General features: G+C 46.1%; 1 protein-coding gene across 1 annotated transcript; it reads left to right on the top strand.

Annotated features, from left to right (window-relative positions):
• The first annotated feature begins 288 nt into the window (after positions 1-288).
• LOC144115375 (uncharacterized) lies at positions 289-19,295 on the top strand. Its single transcript, XM_077649740.1, has 6 exons — positions 289-338; positions 2,002-2,220; positions 9,644-9,705; positions 9,869-9,946; positions 17,168-17,200; positions 19,087-19,295. Exons 1-6 carry the CDS (start codon positions 289-291, stop codon positions 19,134-19,136), a joined length of 492 nt encoding a protein of 163 aa, XP_077505866.1. The 3' UTR covers positions 19,137-19,295.
• The last annotated feature ends 2,021 nt before the right edge of the window (positions 19,296-21,316 follow it).

Genomic DNA, 21,316 nt, shown 5'->3' with positions numbered 1-21,316 from the left:
GAGGGAGTGTGTTGTGAACATTAACTTGTTTATTAAGGACACTGTACGCACAACAGTAGTGGTGTGTTTTTGGTGTGTGCTGGACATCTGCGGTGTGTTGTGTACTGAGTCCAGAATCGCCACAGAAGATTGTCGGTTGGCTGGGTGGCTTGAAGATAAGGATGATGTGAGCAGTTTTTCACGGAAAAGTTCTCGAGAGGGGGGGCCCCTTTTCACATATAATAGGGAGTCTGAAACAAAGGTATGAACGAAAGAGGTTTGAAGAAGACGACGAGGATGGCGATAAGGATGACGTGGATTAACCAGGGAATAAAGGAGATGAAGAAGTATTCCGTGAGGTGGGTAGAGATGATTGGTGGAGAAGAGAAGAAGAAGAGGACGACGACAAGGATTACGTGTACTAACGCCAAGGTTATAAAAGCGCGAGGGGGAGCATGGCGCGGGAAGGAACAGAGAAGCGGAGGCTCCGGCGGGTCAGGGACGCTTCGGCTGGCAGAGAGCAACGCCGGCTACTGCTCCGGTGAGCTCGAGCTCTACGGCTTCGCACCGCGGACTTCCTGCCGTTCCTGAGTCCGTTCCCGGGAGTCAACAAAGGACGCTACCACCTGCTACGGCCAGAGGTGTCTCCAGCGCTGTTGCCACCCATCCGGGTGGTGTCCCCAATGCCAACATCACTGGCATCACCTCCACGGGCGCGTGGACCGGGAGCTTGTACGACGCCGCCAGCGACGCCAGCCTGAGCACGTCGAACGCCATCTCGACGCCGGCTACTGGACCCATAGCACGCCTTATCCGCACCGAACCAACCGCGAGCACGAACGCCGACCGGTAATAGTAGAACGCTAGTAGTACACGCTAGTAGCAGTGATCTCGGGTCGTGTGTATTGATAGTCTTTGTGTTTTGTGTTAGTTTTGTTAGTTTTTTGTGCTAGTGTTTGTGTCACATAGGGTGTATTAAATGTGCGTCTGTGTTGGTACACCTGTCACCTAGTCCATTCTTTCGGCCCGAGCGTTCTCCGGGGAGATCCGTGAAAGGCACTTAGCGGCTTTTGTGTTCCTTTATCCAGCAAACATCCATGTAACAGAGCTCCTAAGATATAGTTTTACAGAAGAGCTCTGATAACAACGTCTGAATGTGCCGGCGAGCCACTTATGCAACGGACGAAACAGAGTGGTTCCGCAGGCGCCGATCCTTCATATATAGTAGTTCGCACGTCCGCCGCGGCGTGGAGTAAGTTTTGTCAAAATCGCCGATATAGCTTTGCGCATGCTTGGCTCTTAAACATAGGTCACTTTAGCCAAAGCAAAGGTCGCAATACGTTGCTAGCCAAGCATGCATCGCAACTAGTCTGTATGACCTGCAGGAAGCGCTATGCAAAGGAACACCCTGTTTGCGCGCGAAATAATGAATTTTGTTGTCATTTCCGGAATGAAGTTGATACTGTCCTAAGGGCGTTATTCGTCCAAGCGAAAACTATTTAGAACGAAAGAAAATGTCATCTTGTCGCTTACACGTACTGAGTAATCATTGGTCGAATACTCATCAAGTGTTCGTTTCTCTACTGCCGCTACCTGAAATAGCGTTAGCCTTGAAGCATCGCTAACTGGGGGCTGCATTACGTGTTGTGGCTATCCGTGCTGTCTTTTTCGCACCGAATGTTTGAGCCTCGTCTGCTACAGACATGTTGAAATAAGTATGTCACGGCAAACATAATTGGATGCTACCTGCACAAAGACCCCCCCCCTTTTTTTTTGTTTTAATCAGGAATAAGCGCAGCCGCATTCCTGAGGGATTACACTGAAATTCTTGCTGCATCTTAAAAGGAAACTACTATTTGCAGTTGAAAATTGAAGCTAATCGGGGTGGCCAGTTGCTTCTTAAGACACATAATTGTGCTCATTCCGTTGGCTGCAGCATTCTGGGCTGCGGCAGAATTTGAAAGGAGCTGAAGAAAGCGGGTACATGAAATCCCAACAATGAGGAGAATCCGCGCTTGACAGGTGCACTGCACAATGCCGACGTCAGGGTTGGCAGCTGCACAAGGCTCCCCTTCCGGAGCGCCGAGTGACCTCGCTGCCCTTCGGAGTGGCCCCTCCGGCTGTGCGCGCCGAACGGGGGAACCGCGCCGACCATGAGAGCCTCCGTGCTGGTCGTAATCCTGGTGCTGAGCTCCATCTGTGTCGTTCATGCCAGGAAAACGAAGCTTCCTCCATTCTGCCGTAAGTTAAGCGCTGTGTACAGGGTGAACGGAATTTGGCGGTAAAATTATATCATCCATTTCTTTTCTTTCTTTACTTCGTTTAAGTGTGCATCCTACGTCGTCTTTTAAATATTTGCTACATTCATTTCACCTCGGTACGCACGCACGCAGTTTGCACAGGATGTGTAAACGAGGAAGCGTTTCTATGGTCATTTGCCCTGCACAGCGTGCAGCGAGGTGAATGTTAATGTACTATATGGAAGAGGGCGCATTCACGTGCGCTGTGCACGCGTACAAACGGCCCGTGACTGGTCAGCGCCTTTGCTGTCTGACGTATTCTTCACTTAAGCACTGACCACTACCCGGGCGCGAATAGGCCATGAACCGTTCGTACGCACGAAGAGCTTCGGGACTTGCGCCTTTGTACAGCGGGCGAGCCTTAGCTTGCAGAACGCTATTGGGTTTTAGTGGGCAAAGTGTAAGAAACGTTAAGAATGTGCTTTACGCGAGGGCGGATGAGTTAGGTTTTAATTAATAAACTTCCATGAGGGAATGAGCCGCTGACTGCTGAGGCCTACCATATACCTAGCCAGCTTCGGGAGTATGAATATGCCTTCGACTAGAAGCGGTTAGGCTTACACGTTAAGCCTAGAAGTGACTCTTAGCGGCGACTGAAGAAAGTCTTTCAAGAGCCTCGCTGCTTGTACGGCCATGCTCAAAGCTCTAGATGGTCGGCCCTGTAGCACTGTGGTTCGTTTCTGACCCGCCAGCAGAGACAGCATGGCAGCCGGCTGCCATTGCTTCCTGCGTTGCACCGTGCCCCTCCTTTAGCGGACGACATAACGGCGCTAGTCAAACCCACTTAGCAGGAACTTCACTATTAGGCACGGCATCGTAGTCAGACACTTCATTCAAGACGCTCTCGAAAAGAAAGAGATATAAGCATACGCGTACATCTTCGTGATCCTTCTCTCCTGCCGCTTTTAGAGTGCAGCTCTTGATCGTCGTCATCGTTGCCGGCATAACCGGCAGAGCTACAGAAAAGCGAAGAGAACCCGGCAGCTCCAGTTTCCGTCATACAGTTCTATTGAAAGGTCCAAACATCACTATATGCCATTTTTTTTCTTTTTGTTTTTCTTTCGACATCGTTCGCAAGTTAATTCATATCATCTTTGCTTTCATATTGTTTCTTCCCTCCCTCTTACACCAATGTCCGTAAAGCGCTGTAGGTATGTGAATAAATAATTAGAAAGTCGGAGGAGAAGGTAGCCACGGAAGAAAGGCAGAATCATAAGGTAGAAAGTGGAAGAGGAGTGTACGGCGGGGGCAGGCGAGAGGCGTAGCGCTCAGTTTGCGTCGGTTGCTACCTAATGACCTCCTAAACGCGTTTACAGATAGCCGTCAAACCTAGAATGTGCACCGCAGCCACCTGCGCATAAGCGACTAGAGTGGTGCGGTAGCAAGCATAACCGCCGCAACCCCTCCGTTTCAGGCGACAAACATTGGGGGATTTGTGAAAACGACGCGCTGCCTTCCTTGCTCAAAGATTGTGGGCCCCTTAACTGCCGCACTGGTGCGTGGATGATTATGCTCGAATCAGCGTAAGCTCCACCACAAAACTGCTAGTCGCAACTTGAGTCAGCCATGAATCGGCAGTTCCACCGTCAACGAGCGCAAACATGGGCGTCTATTGGGGCTGTTTGTGGAGTCCACGCCGTTTACTGTGGGAACCGGCAAGCGCGACTCCGAATGTGCGGACCGCGTGCCTCGTTCCAAACAAAAACGCATCCTCCTTGAAGCACTGAGACAAACACAATGCAGCGCGTCCTCGCAGAGAGCAGCAAACGGGGGAGAGGACGGCACAGCAGGGCAAGTGTTACGCTCTTCACCACTGAGGAGCGTTCGTTCGGCGCTAAAGCTGAAAGACCTTGTGTTACAAAGCGGAAATGATTCGCATTGGACTCTTAAGGGTAGCTTAACAGTCACCCAAATTCCCTGCGTCAATATATTGCAAAATCAACAGGCGTGCACTAAAATTTCGCATTAGGGAGTACCGCAATGTAGGTCCATTTTTCTGTCTCAGTACAATTTCCAATGGCGCTTTGTACTGTCCTGCGAAAATTTGCTTCTATGAAGAAATTTTTGTTTTGTTCACATTCTTCTCAAAACATCATTCACAAGCTGAGCTCCTGCGCTGAAGTAGCGGGCCTCTTTCGTGCCCGCGATCTGTTGCGTTCTCTCCACGATATACCGCTGGGTCCGCCCTCAAGCGGCTGGCACATCCATGCGGAGGCCAAACCAACACATCCCGTGTTACTTACTGTCCCCTGCAAGAGCTGTTTTTTTTTTCAGCACGTTTCCTCATAATTTACGAACTGAGAACCCACAGAAAAGACACGCTGTACGCAACCTGTTCTTTAAGTGCTAATAAAACAAAATTCCAGTTATGTCTGAAGAGTGGACGCCATTCAGAGTAGCACTTTCATGGTAGAGCGGCTGTCAAGAGCCGCATGTGCCGCTATAGCGGTCTTCCTGCTGCTGAGAAGCGTCTGTAGAGCAGTTCTCTTCTCTAGCAACCGGCGAGCAGCGCTTTGGAGAGCACCCTCGCTCAAGGAGTCCTTTGTGAAAGTAAGCGTCGTGAAGCGAGACATGAGCAAAGCTGGTCGGAAAGGCACAGGGGTGCCGGAGTCGCAAATCACGCGAGACATATCCACAATACACATCATTCGCAGTAGCAGCCGCGCCTGCTTTTAGCACGTTCACGCAGAGGGGGGAAAACGCTCACTTAAGAGATACGACCCCGTTATGCTGAGTCAGGATCCTGAATGCGGGCTGCCATTCATTGCAGGCGCATCTTATCTTGTTCTTTGGTTCATAATGTGGGTTGCTGTCAATTAGAGTGGTATCAATATACTAGTCTGCAATATAATAAGCTTGTTATAGGAAACAAGCAAGAGAAAAGAGCAGTGAATGCCATTCAGAAGCGAATTCAAATTTTATCCCTGAAATTGAAAATTTTATTGTTGTTGTCTCCAGCATGCGGGATAAAGAACCATAACTTCCACGGAAATAGAATAAAAATAATATCCTATCAACAACCTGGTCTATAGGCTTAGGCGGAAATCAGAGGGCTCACACAAGCATGTTTGTGCTTGGCCCCGCTGAGCACGTGCACACGTACAGAGCCAGCTTCAAGGCCCTTCGACTAGACGAACGCGTGAGCAAGTAGAGTGTTTATTATTCTTAGCTGTTTTCCGGTAATAAGTTAGACAAATCTCCTTTATTTCCTGCCGTTATGTATATCTGGCATCAGTAGGCAAATGTCAGGCAATATTTTTTTATTGTATTCTTAGACTAGCTAGGCTTTTTTCATATAATTTTTTTTATATTCGATAATCTTTTTGTAGAAGGTGTGTAAGAGGGGGTAAATACCACTTGAACGAATGTTTCAGACAAACGAACATTCGCAAAATCCCTAACCTAAACACCATTGCACCCGGTATGATGTCTTTCACTTGATCGAATTTCGGCTCACCACAGCTTTCAGTTCAGCGAACATTTTAGAAAACACTAAAATACCGCTTCCAGGTCAGCCTGCTTCTTACGACAATTTGTAGCATCATATTTTCGCTTGAGGAACTATACGGGATACCATATATGCTTCAGGTTGGTATGGATAAGTAGCTGGCTCGCAGACTGAGTGGTAGCGGTATGCACTGGCTTGGGCACTTGACTTCGTCACAATCACAGCGGTCATAGCTCCAGCCAGATGTCCGGACATCACGTCTTGGGCAGCAGCGCGGCGACTTTTGCTTTTCGCTTGAAAGATGAATGCAAAAAGAAAAAGTCTTACCGTGTACGATAGGAGAAAATTATGCAAAGAGTTGAACACGGGCAGCAATCACCGCACATTGTGAAAGACTGTGCCATTACTGCTTCGTCTTAGTCTATCATCGAGACAGGTTATCCAGAAGGCATCCGTAACTGCCCATGTCGGACCTAAGCGAACGAGTTTGTGTATCAGACGTTCCAGGCAAGCACAGGCGGTTGTTTCAGGAAGGAAATTACTGAATTTTATCAAAAATGCAAAGACCTAATACATGCCTAGAGTTTCCAAGATTTGGAATGGATGGCTTTAAGAACCTTCTCAATGCTTGATAATAACTTCGGTTCACGAAAATAAGCCCCCACGGGCTCATTTCAGTCCAGCCCATATTCACTTCAGCAAACATTTCCCTAAAGTATCCTGAAGTTCGTTCAAGTGGTATTTCAGTGTATTAGGTGGTGTCACTACTCGCTTTCGGGTATGAACCGCATGTTTAAAGAACTGAAAATCATAAAACTAGTAGGTCGCAAACATAAGGAAATATTTTTGACCTGCGATGGATGTCATTGATTTCACGCAACTTTTTGCTCGCCGACTTCTCCAAAACATTATATTTCAAGGGAATAATTACTGATTAACATTCATCCTATAGTGCAGCCCCACAGCTACGCGGTAAAGTTAAACAGCTTTCGCGGACATTTCCGGAAGGATACAAATTATCCCTGGTCCGGCGCTCGTCAAGCTGAGCTCACCAGGCCTGCATGGGAATGCGTGTTTCCTTTTTATGTTCTGTCATGTGAGATGTTTTCAAAGCGCAAGAATTTTACAGACAAGAAAAATTCTTCCTGGTACGGGGCTCGAACCCAAGACCACCGCCCATTCGGGCCAGTCGATGTATTTACAAAGCTAACCGAGACGGAGAAATGAACAGCAAGGCGACGTCGAATTTATCAACAATTCGAAGCAGGAACCACTCCACACTGGAGAGTTCTCTTGAGCACACAGTACTAGAGGCAGTGCAGGTTAAAAAAAAAAGTTTTCGGATCGTCGTATATTTTTCGGCAGCAAAATTAGCCTGAAGGTCATCACAGTTTCCATCTGAAGCGAAGCACACTGTCACCGCGGGATTTGCTGTATGCTGAGGCAGCGTGTCGTACCATCAAAGGTCCACCTTTCACCACACTTACCCCTTGTCCTAATATCGAGGTACGAGCGAGGCGTAAAAAAATCTACTGATCATTAAAATTATTTAATTAGCACTTTATTCTCTGGACTTGAAACGTTAAGGCGAAAACTGCCCAGCACAGAAGAAATAAACAATGCCGCAGTTTCCATGCTTCAAAACTTTTTTTTAGCGTAATCTCAACACGCAGTACCTGCCGGATGCTTTCTGATGTCTGTAATCATGGCGCACTCGAGTCTGAGAGGCGCACTCAAAAAGGAGCAGCTTATCTATCCTGCGATGTTTAGTCTGGTTTTGACCGAACGAGAATATTAACAAAAAGCTTCCGGGATAAGGGCGTTGTTCTGAAATTTCGCAGTCAGGTTATTTACATTTTCTGACCTTAACTGGACGCGCCACATTGAGTATGAGTATATTACTAACAAAGCTACACCCGCATGTTGGGCTACGTGCGCCCTAACTTTTCCAAAAATATTATTGCTTTATAAAACACTAATACGTTCTAATATGGAATACGCCGTCGCGATATGGGATCCCCATCATGAATAGCTGATAACTTTGCTTGAGCTGGTTCAAAAATACGCTGCTCGTTTTGTCCTGTCCAACTTTAACCATACCGCAAGTGTAACAAGCATGAAAGCTAATCTTTGTTTACCTGCTTTAGCATCCCGCCGACAGGCAATTCGTTTGAGCCTTTTTCATAAACTATACCCTCACCCCATGCTACGCCATGCCCTCATTTCGTCCCCCAGATACGTGTCCAAACGCATTGATCATCGTCACAAAGTTGGCATTGAAACATGTAACGCTATAACGGCATTTCAGTCATTCTTGCCTCGTACATCACGTGAATGAAACCACCTTCCCGCAGATATCGTCGACATAATTGATAACCAGCGTTTTCGTTCTGTACTAGCTAGCATTGTATAACAGGAGGATGATAATACTTGTTCTGTAATATGCATTGTAATATGTATTGTATCTATTTATGCATTTTTATTTTGTAACCACTCCCCTCTTTAATGCCTTTGGCCCTGAGGGTTCGATAAATGAAATGAAAATGAATGAAATGATATAGTTAGTGTTATAGTCACGTGAAGCCATCTGTTAAATGTTATCCTTGGCGACAGTTTGAATATTGTCCCACTTAATATGAGAATGTTGACAGTGCCTGCAGTCATTGCCTTTTCTGCACACAATCAGCTGCCAGTGGACGGAATGTTAGAACCTGAAGTCAATTTTTTGCCTGATATACTTGAGATGTTCCTGATATTGACCCACAGCAGTGGTTCAGGTGTCCGGCTGCTGATTCTATGTTCGTGGGACCGATTCTCGGATGCTGAGGCCGCACTTCGATGGAAGCGAGGGCGCGTTAAAGAACCCCCGGTGGTCTAAATTATTCCGGAGTCCTCCATTACGACGTCCCTCATAACCCGTGCGTCATTTACGGACGTTAAATCCCATATACCGCATGTTCCTAATGTTCAAATAGTAAAGTGCATACCGATATGCACATAGTTGCTCGACCTGTAAAATGATACATTCGACACGCGATGATCTGGTCTTTGTCTCTATGAAACTGCGGAATTACGCCCACTCGTATGCACGGGACGCAATAAAAGGTACTCCCCACCAACAAAGCGCTACCAGCGTTTGTGACGATGCACGTGTGAAATAAGACCAGAAAAATCTATTCGGAAACCCGCAAACTTACAAAGGTGATCCCTCTCGTACTTTGTTTGGCTTCCCACTGCCTCGAGAAACACGCAGCTCGTCTTTGCACATGACAAGCCAGAATGTGCAGTACCAGGCGATGTTAAAACTCCGCGCGTGCATACGTAACAGAAGCATTTCACGCAACTATCGCAATGAACACCAAAAGCTGAGCTCCTATGTGGTAACATGCATGCTCAAGTCACTTGTTCACGAAGTTACGATAGGACCGGTAATGTGAGCCGCCTTATGTTTAACCCTCTTTACGCGGCCGATCCATAAAATGCAGTACCGTTCGAACATCTCGTATCAACCGGCAAAACCAGTCCAGGGTCTCGTTAAATATATGGCGTACAGGTTCACCTGCGCCTTTGTCGTTTCCTTTGCACACAAGAACAAAATGAGATAAACCGCAAAGGCAAGGAAATTACCGTGCGTAATGTCCGGTTGACTGCCGTACACGCCGGGAGGAGATGTGATAAAGAGAGCGAACGAAGAGCGAAAAATTGAAGTCGCATTAAAGCTGCTCACGCTGCGACCCTACACGAAGTTAAGCGCCATTCGGTCACCTGCTAAAACTCTGCCCTTGAGGTTTTCAAGGTCACACAGAAACTCGTCGAGTTTTTAGTGGTTAGGATAATAACAAAGGGATATTGAGGGTTGATTGACATTCAAGGGCAATTTTTGCCGAAGTCTCGTTTCTCTCTCCTTCCCTTCCAGCACTGACACTCAGGCAGAGGATGAGAGTACTGAAATGCACGCTACAATCCCTGAATGCACATGTAAGTACAATGTTTAAATCTTACCACAAATATCTGTTTGGGCCACAAGCCACCGAGTGGATAAATTCGTCAACAAAACATGCTCTTAAGATACCTGTCGGAATCTGTGCTCTTGGCGTTACCAACCAGATGAAAGAAAACTCACCTTGATTCGACGTTTCAGCTTCGGAATCGCATCAAAAAGGTGATGGAATACAACGACTTGAATCTGCGGGGACTAGCACGATACGTCTGCTCACCGGTGAGTCACAAAGTCGTGTTACTTTATAGTAGTTCATGCATGCGTTGAAATACTCGGGCAGCCGGCTGTCTTAAATCGTACCAAGTTCTACAAGAGCGAATTTTGCTTAGTGGCACAAGCATGAAGAAAAATAAAAGACAAAAAGAGATGATTAGATATGAATGAAGAGAAAAAGATTTTATGCAAAATTCTACGGCTTCGTCCCAATTCAGCAGTGCAAGAATATTACTCAGCTTGAGTTTGTGTGTTGTGTTGGGTTTAATCGCACATAAGCAGCTATGGCTATCATGCGCCAAACTCATGGTGTAAGAACATTTTTTTTCTGCAGATCTTTACTAATGTGTGAAAAAACATGGTGGTTTAGAGGGCCTAGAAAGTTATTTCATTCTACGTAGTAATGAGAGAGGAAAGAAATTTTATAAACGGCTAATAGTAAAAGCTCTAAAGAAGGCTGGATAATATCAGCAGCCGTCCTTGGCTGGGCAAGGATCTTGAGGCTCCCAACCAATCAAATAAAGACCTCAGCCTTCTTCTCAAGAATAATAAAGTGGCTGAGGTGTATCGCATAATAAAGGGGACCAGTACGTCAAAATTTACAGTTTTTCAAGAGCGCCTGCTTCTTTTAAAAAACTGCTTTCGTAAATATAGAGTTATGTGTAAGATGTGTGTAGCCTATACGTAGACGGTAGAGAATTACTTCCTTGAAACGTTCCTGGTGTACACATGACTTCCATTCATCTAAAACTGGTTTTGCCAGGTGCAGTTTGTTATTAATTTCGTTGTTCCAAGCTGACTGCGAAGATTTTTTTTTCTTAATTTTTGTTGTACTAAGTTCATGCAATCCTTAAAGGATACATTAACTTTTTTTATTTCCTTGCCACTAGCTTGAGCAACGCACAAATCTTCTCTCTCGTTGCCTGTTATTCCGACATGACTCGGGACCCAGCAGAGTTTTATGTTTTGTCCTTGAGCTGTGGCAGTTACTATGTTGTGTATGATGCCACCAAGTAGAGGGGTGGTTGCATTTCTAGAGTAGAAAGCTGTAAGTACGCTTAAGGAGCCTATGTAAATAATATTGTTTGTGCGGTTCTCGTTAACTATTTTTTCTACAGCTCCACAAATGGCGTAACATTCGGCAGTGAAAATGGTTTCACACTGTGGAAGTCTTACTATTTCTTTCCAATTCCCTCATACCACTGCGCTTCCTACGTACACATACGTTTTTGGACCATCAGTATAAAAGTCCGCAAAGCTACTTTATTTTTCTTGGAGTGTAAGGAATTCTTGTATGATATGTTATTGTGGAGTTTATTTCTTACGGAAGGGTGCAAGGGTGAAATCGCAGATTGCAGAGAAATTGTACCATGGCTGTACTTCTTCAAATCGTAAGAGCAGTGATCTGGTAGTCTGCGGTTTGTTAAACAGCGTTCTGGAAGGGCACATTGTAACTATAGGGTAACAGATATGTTTCGGTAGGTAACGACTTTTTAGAATGTATGAATATGTCAGCATACTTCTGTCTGCAAGCGGTGGTTCATTGGTTTCTATATACAGACTGTTTACGGGTGACGTCCTGTATGCACCAGTTGAACGACGCAAACCTAGATTGATTATTCATCCTGAGAACAGACCTCTTCCCGGCTACACTAAGCTGAGGGCCTTGTAGAGCGCAGGCGGAGACAGGACCCGCACCCAGCCGTCTGCTGGACTCCGAAGCAGGCTTATTCTAATCTCCACGAGCCGACCCGGAGCCCGAGGTTTTCTGCTATGCGGCTGCTGTATTTTCGTCTTCCTCTCGTGGTCCACCGTGAAGAGGCGGCGCTGCTACAGCCTAATATATATATATATATATATATATATATATATATATATATATATATATATATATATATATATATATATATATATATATATATATATATATATATATATATATATATATATATATATATTCCTTACTCATTCCAGTAGCTGGTTTCTAAATACTTGTGGAAATGGAAAATTTTGTCTTCGCAAAAGCCGCAGGACTAAGCTCGGCATCGGGATCTTGTTTCCAACGGCATATCGGACACTGAAGGAACATGCTTGCTCCGTCCCGTTATTCGGTCTTGCTTTATCAGCACATGAGGATGAGTGCCAAATTAAGCGCAATCACCAGGTTCTACTCGACTCAAGGCGATGGCTGGAGACTGCTTTCGCTGTTACGAGCGGATGGACCGGAAGCAGAGGGGCGTGTTGTAAGAACCAAGGCTCACGCGAAAAAATAACCCACTGTAACGAATACAGAGCCGGAAATAGCGAAATCAGGAAGAAAAAGTTGCGTGATAATTCAAGAAGCAGTGCTCTCCTTTTTTAGTCCAGGTCAGGTTCCTTAGAGCGAGGCATGAGCAGGGAGAGGATGTCTGGACTATGGCAGCAGTGTAGAGATCATCAAACATGATCTAGGGACGTATTCTACAAGAACCGATTATCCTTTTTTTCATTTCGGATCCATTTGGTCATCAGGCATTGGTCACTGTTGTTCGGTGACACAGCCATGTCTTTCAAGTGCCCGTGGGAAGCGACAGGACCATTGGCTCATTGGCGACCGGATCCCACGAATGGCTGCATATCGCAGCCAATTGAGCGCCGGTGCGTGTGGCAAGTGGCGAAGGCTATAGTCGGCGTGGTGACCCGCTGCTTTGTGATTTCTGTGGTTGGCCGCTGGCTGCTTTCGTCTGATGCTGTCGTCACACTGACGCCACGCCTAATGAGACGGAAAATGAAATCTTATAGAATACGGTTCCTGATAGACTGTAACAGTATACATCCAGATACCAAGGAGATCACGGTCAGCACTCCTAAAGCTCTGGGTTTTAGGGATAGTGAAGGCAAAATTAACATGTCAGTATAGTAGAGGCAATGGTGGCACAAAAGGAGACAGGACAAATTGCGTGAACCGTCACAGAGATCAAAATAATACAGCTTAGAACATCTTAGAATGGCAACAGGCCTTAATAACCAAAATAGGACTGAACTGAAAAAAAGTACGAAATTTACTGGGCAGGGTGGACCTAGCCACCAACCCCTTTTCGAGGGGGTGCCAATAAAATTCACTCATCTGTACATTTTGTGCGCCGTTTGGCTCGTGTCTTCGTCCGTGAGTTGACGCCTCCAGTTGGCAGCGGACACAGGGCAAAAATATCTATTAAGACAACCTTTCGTTTTCACTTTCCTTCATTAGAGTAACAGCATTATCACCAACCAGTAAGAGCAATGTCTAATTTACGGGTACCGTCCAGATGTTTCGTCAATAAGCGTTCTAAGTTTAATGTAGGAAAATAGTAAAAAAAAATACTGGCATATTCTGGTAGATAGCGATATGGCAGTATAAACCAGCGGAAATCGACCAGTGAATATAAACCTGACCAACCTGGGTCTGCGCAGTGGCAGGTGTACACTCCTTGGGCCATGTGCCCCGAACCCATCTGCGCATGCACATATGACTCCCCCGCGGAAGCGGAACGCGGATTGCGCTATGCTAGAAGTGTGTAAAGGCGCGTTCGCACTAGCGGGAAACGCGCTACGCAGAACGCCATCCGCAAGCCGCTTCTCGCACAAAATTCTCCTGCAGACCAGCTTATTTGTCGTTCCGCAGAACAATCGATTAGGGAGCTGTTTTTCCCGCTCCGCAGAAGGGAACAGCCAATGGGAGGCTACCGTGACGTTAATACCACTGACCTGCCGCCGGCTGCAGCGACTAGCGGTGGCGGGAGAACGAGATCAAGGCCCAGGGAGAGCGCGTGCACTCTCGTCTGTGCTCGCGGACGGAGATGCAGCAGAAGCGCGTGTCACGTGACTAGCACAACGTAATAACGCACGTAGTGTGTACGTCATTCCGCGGAGCTGCGCAGCGCCGCTACAGGAAGTTTCCCGCTAGTATGAGCGGGGCTTAATAGATCGATCTTATTGCCATCCCCTGTGAATCAGGGTATAGTTATTGTATAGGCTCCCTACGAGATGGAGCCTATACAGCAATACTAAATCGGGGCGGTGTCAAGCTCCACCCTGCCTAGTACACTAAAGTAGCTGTTTCATTTATTCCGTACTTCTTTTCAACCTTTAATACTAGTTTGTTTATCAGGGTTTGCAGACTCCGCCTACTGAACGGATAGCGACGTCCCGTGTCGAAAAATTACGTTCTCGGCCCCACATCCGGGTAAACGCTTATTTGGGCAAGAAGCTTTCGATTGCCTCAAAGAAAATACGCTCGATAAAATTCACAACACCGCTTCAACGACAGATGACGCAGCAGAAAACAACATGGGCATGAATAGGACTCAAACTCGAAGCGCCATGCCGTCTTAATGCCCGCGTCGTTATCCGCTGCGCCATCTGTCTTTGAAGCACGTCTCGCCGATTCGCCCAAATGTATACCCTTCTATCTTAACCTGCAAACTGTTCCATTAATAATAATCATCATTATCATTTATTTTTGTTAAAAGTTACATCACTTAATTAGGGAGACAGGGGTGTCAGGCGGTCATATATAGGCGCACAAAAAAGGGGAAAAATTAGTAGAACAAAAAGATTAACGAGATTATCAAAAGGAGCAGCAACGTCAAATAATCAGGTCAAAACAAAACGATTGCGGTCTCAATTCCTGTGAGAACACAGGGAGGAAATTGCTGTTGTTTTTTTTTTGGGGGGGGGGAGGAAATGGCGCAGTATCTGTCTCATATATCTTTGGGCACCTGAACCGCGCCGTAAGAAAAGGGATAAAGGAGGGAGTGAAAGAAGAAAGGAAGAAAGAGGTGCCGTAGTGGAGGGCTCCGGAATAATTTCGACCACCTGGGGATCTTTAACGGGCACTGACATCGCACAGAACACGGGCGCCTATGCGTTTCGCCTCCATCGAAACGCAGCCGCCGCGGTCGGGTTCGAACCTGGAAACTCCGGATCAGTAGCCGAGCGCCCTAACCACTGAGCCACCGCGGCGGGTAGGGAGGAAAGCCGGGGGGCAGAGTGACGTGGAAAACTTGGCACCTAGCCAAAATAAATGCAGACAAAGTCGGTCCCACCTATATGAACATGTCCCGTGAGAAAATGGCGCGCACAGCTTAGTGTGCTGAATCCTAGGGTCATACCTATCCAACACAGTTAGAACCACTATTCAAAAACGAGCAATTCGGATCATTTCATCTCATCTGCCAGCTACCATCCTCATACGTCTCCTCTCATTAGATCTTCAGAGACACTTCCCCTTCATTTAATAACTGAATATAAAACTGCGTTGATGGTATACCATTCGATTTCCAGCAACTTTCCAATACCCTCATCTCACATTGTTTCTTCACAATGCCGGGTGTTTCACGTAAGATGTTCTGCAATTTTAAAAAATTTTTTTAGAGTTAGAAGAGCGCTTTATTCGGCACAGAAAGTCAGCGGTGTAGCGCATCAGAAAACAGCTAAGACATGCCAACTGTAACTAGTAGGCTGGTTAACTAATATCGAGTAAACTCTTTAACTATCACTGTTAGTCTCCTTATTTACTGAGAGGCGTGTATCCCATCGCAAGTAATATCCGTATGAGTGTTTAGAACTTCGAAAATGCAGCTACCCTCGGAGCTGTGGCCCAACAAATTTTGGTTATTTCGATGAGTTGCGTGCACTGGAAAGGTCGCTTTGCCTGCAAGTTTTCGAGTGAGCATGCATTTTGGTGTGACGTAGGCAAAATATGTTGGGCCACAGCGTCGAGGGTAACTGCATTTTTGAAATTCTAAAAACTTATATGGATATTACTTACGGTGCGCTACACGCATCTCAATAAATAAGGAGTAGTAGTAGCAGTAGTAGTTAAAAAGTTAACTATTAAATATTAGCTAACCAGCATACTAGTCAGCACGTCTTGACTGTATTCTGATGCGCTACACCGCTGACAATGCCATTAAGAGTAGACAGCTGGGCTAGTTGGTCGTTTGCATTATTATGGAACATGGTACCAGCGCAAGAGACAAGGACGAAGGGAGAAGACAACACGAACGCCGGACTTCAACTGAAATTTATTGCACATTGCGGGACTTTTATATACATACGTATATATACGTATATATACGTATATATACGTATCAAAAAGGTCGGCGACGAGTGCGGAGCACGTGTGGTGTTTTCGGCCCCGGAAAAAGTGGGGCAGATGTGCCATCGTATAAATGACGACAAGAAGAGGCCAGTCTGCAAAATAGAGCACACCAAAGCACTTGTTAAATGTGAGGTCGGCGTGGTGTACAGAATTCCCCTCGCCTGCGGGAAAAGTTACATCGGCCAAACTGGGCGCTGTCTTAACGAGCGCTTGCTAGAGCTTCGCCGGAATATCGATTCGGTAAGTGGCGGGGCCATTTAGCAACCCACATTCGTCGTTGCTTGCACAAGCCGGCACGCAAAGCGTTTTTGAAGGATACACGTGTTGTGCGCAGGTTCGGCACACAGCGAAGCCGGGAAATTTTCGAAGCCCTATGCATCTTTAATGAAAAAGATAAGTGTGCGAGTGGCCCATCTGTCGCGCTCGGAAAAAAGGAAATTGATTATTTGCAGACAATTGTGATTATAGGTTCAAGCAGGTAAAAAAGAAAAAGAAAACAAGAAAAAAGTGCGATGTGCTATTGTACGCAGTTGGTTGATTTGCCTTTGTTTAGTTTAGATGCATTCGTCACTTGTGGACCGGCGTGTGTTGATAGCTTTGAACGGTTGGTGGCGATAGCAGTGCTTCTCTATATATAAAAGTCCCGCAAGTGTGCAATAAATATGAGGTTGAAGTCCGGCGTTCGTGTTGTCTTCTCCCTTCGTCCTTGTCTCTTGCGCTTGTATACCATGTTCCATAATAAAGACAATGCCATGTCGAAAAAAACGCTCTTCTAAGTGAAAAAGTCGTATTTTAAAAACTACAGAATTGTAGAACCATGGGTTTTACCTGTACTGGTCATGCGGGCGAAAAGATCCTGTCCAAAACGTCCAATTTGTGCTCAAACAAATCTTCTTACTAACAGCTAAGCCTGATTTGAAGATATCTGCATGCTTCACTGCTGGAACTGGATTGCGAAACAAAACTAAGCAGTGACGCGGTGATTTCTCGTGCTTATTTCACTTCTGATAACTCTACGAAATTAAAACGCTACTTTTTCTTCTGCCATCATTAAGCTCTCCTTTTCTTTTGCGCTCCTTTATTCAATTTGCTTTGTTTTCCAGGAAGCACGGTTTCGCTTAAACAAAGTCTTCAAGGTAAGTAAAAGCGCATTTACATCCATAACCTAAGTGTAACAAAAATTAGTGACCTTCTGCAGAAAATACAGCGCAAGCGCATATTGCAGTGTTCTACTCAGCAACTTAAATCTAGCCCCAAATTGCAATAATTATGTCCTCGTGAGTCAACTACTTAATGCCTATTAACTTTGAAGCCTGCACCAAGTTGTCGGTAACTTCATTTGCGCTTTATAAAATAAATTATACGCGCCCTTTAGAGGACTCCTCGCTAATTGCTATCACTCATAAAAAAAAACTGGCCGCGGTACTCATTCCACTAGGTAAAGGGCGATCGTTAACCTGTCTTTTTATGCTAATTAAACTGAAAGCACTCATGTCAGTTATAGTAGCATCAAATTACGGCCACTGTGTCGCATGTTGCTTGCAATGCCATGATAAGCAAAGCCGTGTCGACTCATTCATTTTAATGAAAGAGATAGAGGCTCCTTAATGTACGCTGGAAAGGCTTGCCTGACGATGATACAGCGACGAAGTATGACGCGAACCATACGAAAAGCATTCGTACAAAACAGCCACAAACACTCGAGGAAATTCACAGCACACTAATGAGGCCTGCCTCGAGGTAAAACTCCGCAAACACTTTCCCAGCACTCAACGCGAAGGCGGCGCTTGCGCGTGATCCAAGAGCACTGGTGAGCCTAAGGTAGGAGTCGCTGCAAAATCCAAGCGCAGCCAAATAAATGTCCTGTGTGTCGACGTAAACAGCTGTAGTTGCAAACAACGCTCCCGGGGTGCTCGTTTTATTGAGCGGATTCTCTGCTCGCCCTGTCTCGTCGTAGCCGTGGTCTTTTTGCTCCTGCGCTGTTTATTTAGTTACACTTAAAGTAAGTCGTTCTTTACATGCAGTATAGTCCGTGTTTTTTTTCTGTGACCAAGGACGCCCAGAAAGCAACGCCCCTTAATTTTTTTGCCGTTCTCAGAAAATATTGCCATAAAATCTCTCAAATTAATGAAATAGAGCCGGTATGTGGGTGCATTTTCGGCGCCGTCCTACAGATGGCTCGATCATGCCAGTTCACAAATGGCGTTCTGCGACAGACAGGAATGCCGTTAAAAAGTGCACTATGGGAATACAAGTCTAGACAAGGAGATAAGCAGATTCGCGATTCATTTTTCTCCACCAAGACAACCCAGCCTGAAAACAAAAAGGGGTAATCGCCAAATCCGGCTGGATTTTACTTCTCCATGCTCCTTACAGCCCTATCTTGGCACCGTCATATCCTCATCTTTCAAGGCCTTTAGGAAGATTTACATGGCGCGATGGGCTTCCGTGGGCCTCTAGTGCGCGCGCGCGCTGCTGGTGGGCACCTGGGGGCACTTGGCGCCCACAAGGCTATCTGCGCATGTCCAGTGGCTCCCCGCGGGAACGGATCACGGTATGCTAAATCTCTCTATTCAAGTATGCTCTCCGCGTATCGAGATTTCAGAAGGAGATTAGCGTCGTTCGTTCTGGGAAAGCGTGGCAACGTCAGAAAACAATCTACTTAAAGGAAGGCATGCACGCCGTTGTTTCACGCTGTCGTAAAGCTGTAGTGGCGGGCGGAGATTAGATTGAAAACGTATACGACCGGAGTATATGCGAGAGCACTGCACGCGAAGTTCATAAACTTTAAATCAACACAGTGGAAAACAAAATCCACGGGCATTGCATTCTGGGCGCCCTTCGTTGTTTTGTACGCCTGACTACCGAGTAGAAGTTGGGACGGGTCCTTCCAAGCCAGTGCGTACCCGCCACGGTCCTCAGCAGCTACTATGTGGAATCACTAAACTAGATGGCGCCAATCAGCGCCTTAACGATTGTTGCCATTTTTGCCTCAATACATCTTTTTTTATTTATTTTGCAGCCAGAGGAACTCACACTTGCCATCAGAAGAGCAGCCGTCTGTATACGTAGACTGAGGGTCAGAACAGGGCATAGACGTAGTGGCAGAGAAAGGCGTGCCTAATATACTCACTCTGCTCCTACGGCTCTGAAATCTGGAGGCCCAGTGAAACGGCTTTTACTACTATGAGGACGCGGCCATGAATAAAAATCAGTGCAGCAACACGAAAACTGACTTCTTTTACTATACAACATGGTATACAAGCCGCCGCGGTGGCTGAGTGGTTACGGCGCTCGGCTGCTGGCCCGAAGACGCGGGCTCGATCCCGGCCGCGGCGGTCGAATTTCGATGGAGACGAAATTCTAGAGGCCCGTGTGCTGTGCGATGTCAGTGCACGTTAAAGAACCCCAGGTAGTCGAAATTTCCGGAGCCCTCCACTGCGGCGTCTCTCATAGCCTGAGTCGCTTTGGGACGTTAAACCCCCATAAACCAAAACCATGGTATACTACAAGTGCAGTGAAGCTGCGTATAAGGGTTAAAGAGTGATGGCGGAAACAGGTGAATAGCGTAAGGGTTTTTTTAAGAGTGATGGCGGAAACAAGTGAATAGCATAACGGTTTTTTAAGAGTGATGGCGAAAACAAGTGTATAGCGGAAGGGTTTTTTAAGAGTGATGGCGGAAACAAGTGAATAGCGTAAGGGTTTTTTAAGAGTGATGGCGGAAACAAGTGAATAGCGTAAGGGTTTTTTAAGAGTGATGGCGGAAACAAGTGAATAGCGTAAGGGATTTTAAGAGTGATGGCGGAAACAAGTGAATAGCGTAACGGTTTTTTAAGAGTGATGGCGGAAACAGGTGAATAGCGTAAGGGTTTTTTAAGAGTGATGGCGGAAACAAGTGAATAGCGTACGGGTTCTTTAAGAGTGATGGCGGAAACAAGTGAATAGCGTAAGGGTTTTTTAAGAGTGATGGCGGAAACAAGTGAATAGCGTAAGGGTTTTTTAAGAGTGATGGCGGAAACAAGTGAATAGCGTAAGGGTTTTTTAAAAGTGACGGCGGAAACAAGTGAATAGCGTAAGGGTTTTTTAAGAGTGATGGCGGAAACAAGTGAATAGCGTAAGGGTTTTTTAAGAGTGATGGCGGAGACAAGTGAATAGCGTAAGGGTTTTTTAAGAGTGATGGCGGAAACAAGTGAATAGCGTAAGGGTTTTTTAAGAGTGATGACAGAAACAAGTGAATAGCGTAAGGGTTTTTTAAGAGTGATGGCGGAAACAAGTGAATAGCGTAAGGGTTTTTTAAGAGTGATGGCGGAAACAAGTGAATAGCGTAAGGGTTTTTTAAAAGTGACGGCGGAAACAAGTGAATAGCGTAAGGGTTTTTTAAGAGTGATGGCGGAAACAAGTGAATAGCGTAAGGGTTTTTTAAGAGTGATGGCGGAAACAAGTGAATAGCGTAAGGGTTTTTTAAGAGTGATGGCGGAAACAGGTGAATAGCGTAAGAAGCTTGTGTCGCGCCGAGAGAAAAATTGCGGGCCACGCTTTAAAAACTCCCTTTACGTAAGAGCGGCTCGTACTTGACTGGTTCCTTTCTCGTTGGCTCTCATGACTGGCCCATCGCCTCGTTGCAAATAGCGATTGTTCAGCTTTCACGTGCCGGCTAATCGCTCAGAGCTCCTTCGTAAAAGAAGTTTGGAGAATAAAGTCCCAGACACTTCCTCCATGCGACCTAGCGAGAAAATGCCATTTAGTTTTCACGCATTTTTAAGTCACAAGCTTGGCTGACTTTCACACGCCTACTCCAGGCGAAACAATTGCGCATTGGACAAAAAAATTGCCCGCATATCACCACATCCTTTTGTCGTAACCTGCAGAGACCGTTTCTTGGCTTGTGGTGATGATGATTGTGATGATGAACGTTAGCCTAATTACCCTTAGCTTCCGTGGGAAGATAAAGGAAGCAAAAACGGAAAGAGTCGAAAAATGAAGTGCATCGCGCGGATTGGAGGGTTGCGAAAAATGGCGATGACGCTGGTGACGATTTTCACCAGGTCAACTTGGCCAAACAGCGCCGTAGTTGACTTGTTCAGTCTTCCCAAGGTGGGGTCAAAGACCCATTCTTCCGAGCATTTCGCTCCAGAGAAGCCCGCGCAACAGGCTAAGAAAAAGTTTGTACCCACTGCAAAACCATGGCGAGGCAGCACTGGAGATCCATTGCCGCATCTACAGCATAGGAGGAGGATGCTCAAACAGCACGA

The sequence above is a fragment of the Amblyomma americanum genome, chromosome 1 (genome assembly GCF_052857255.1).
Source record: "Amblyomma americanum isolate KBUSLIRL-KWMA chromosome 1, ASM5285725v1, whole genome shotgun sequence".
Classification (NCBI taxonomy): domain Eukaryota; kingdom Metazoa; phylum Arthropoda; class Arachnida; order Ixodida; family Ixodidae; genus Amblyomma; species Amblyomma americanum.
This window is presented reverse-complemented; position numbering and strand designations above follow the sequence as displayed.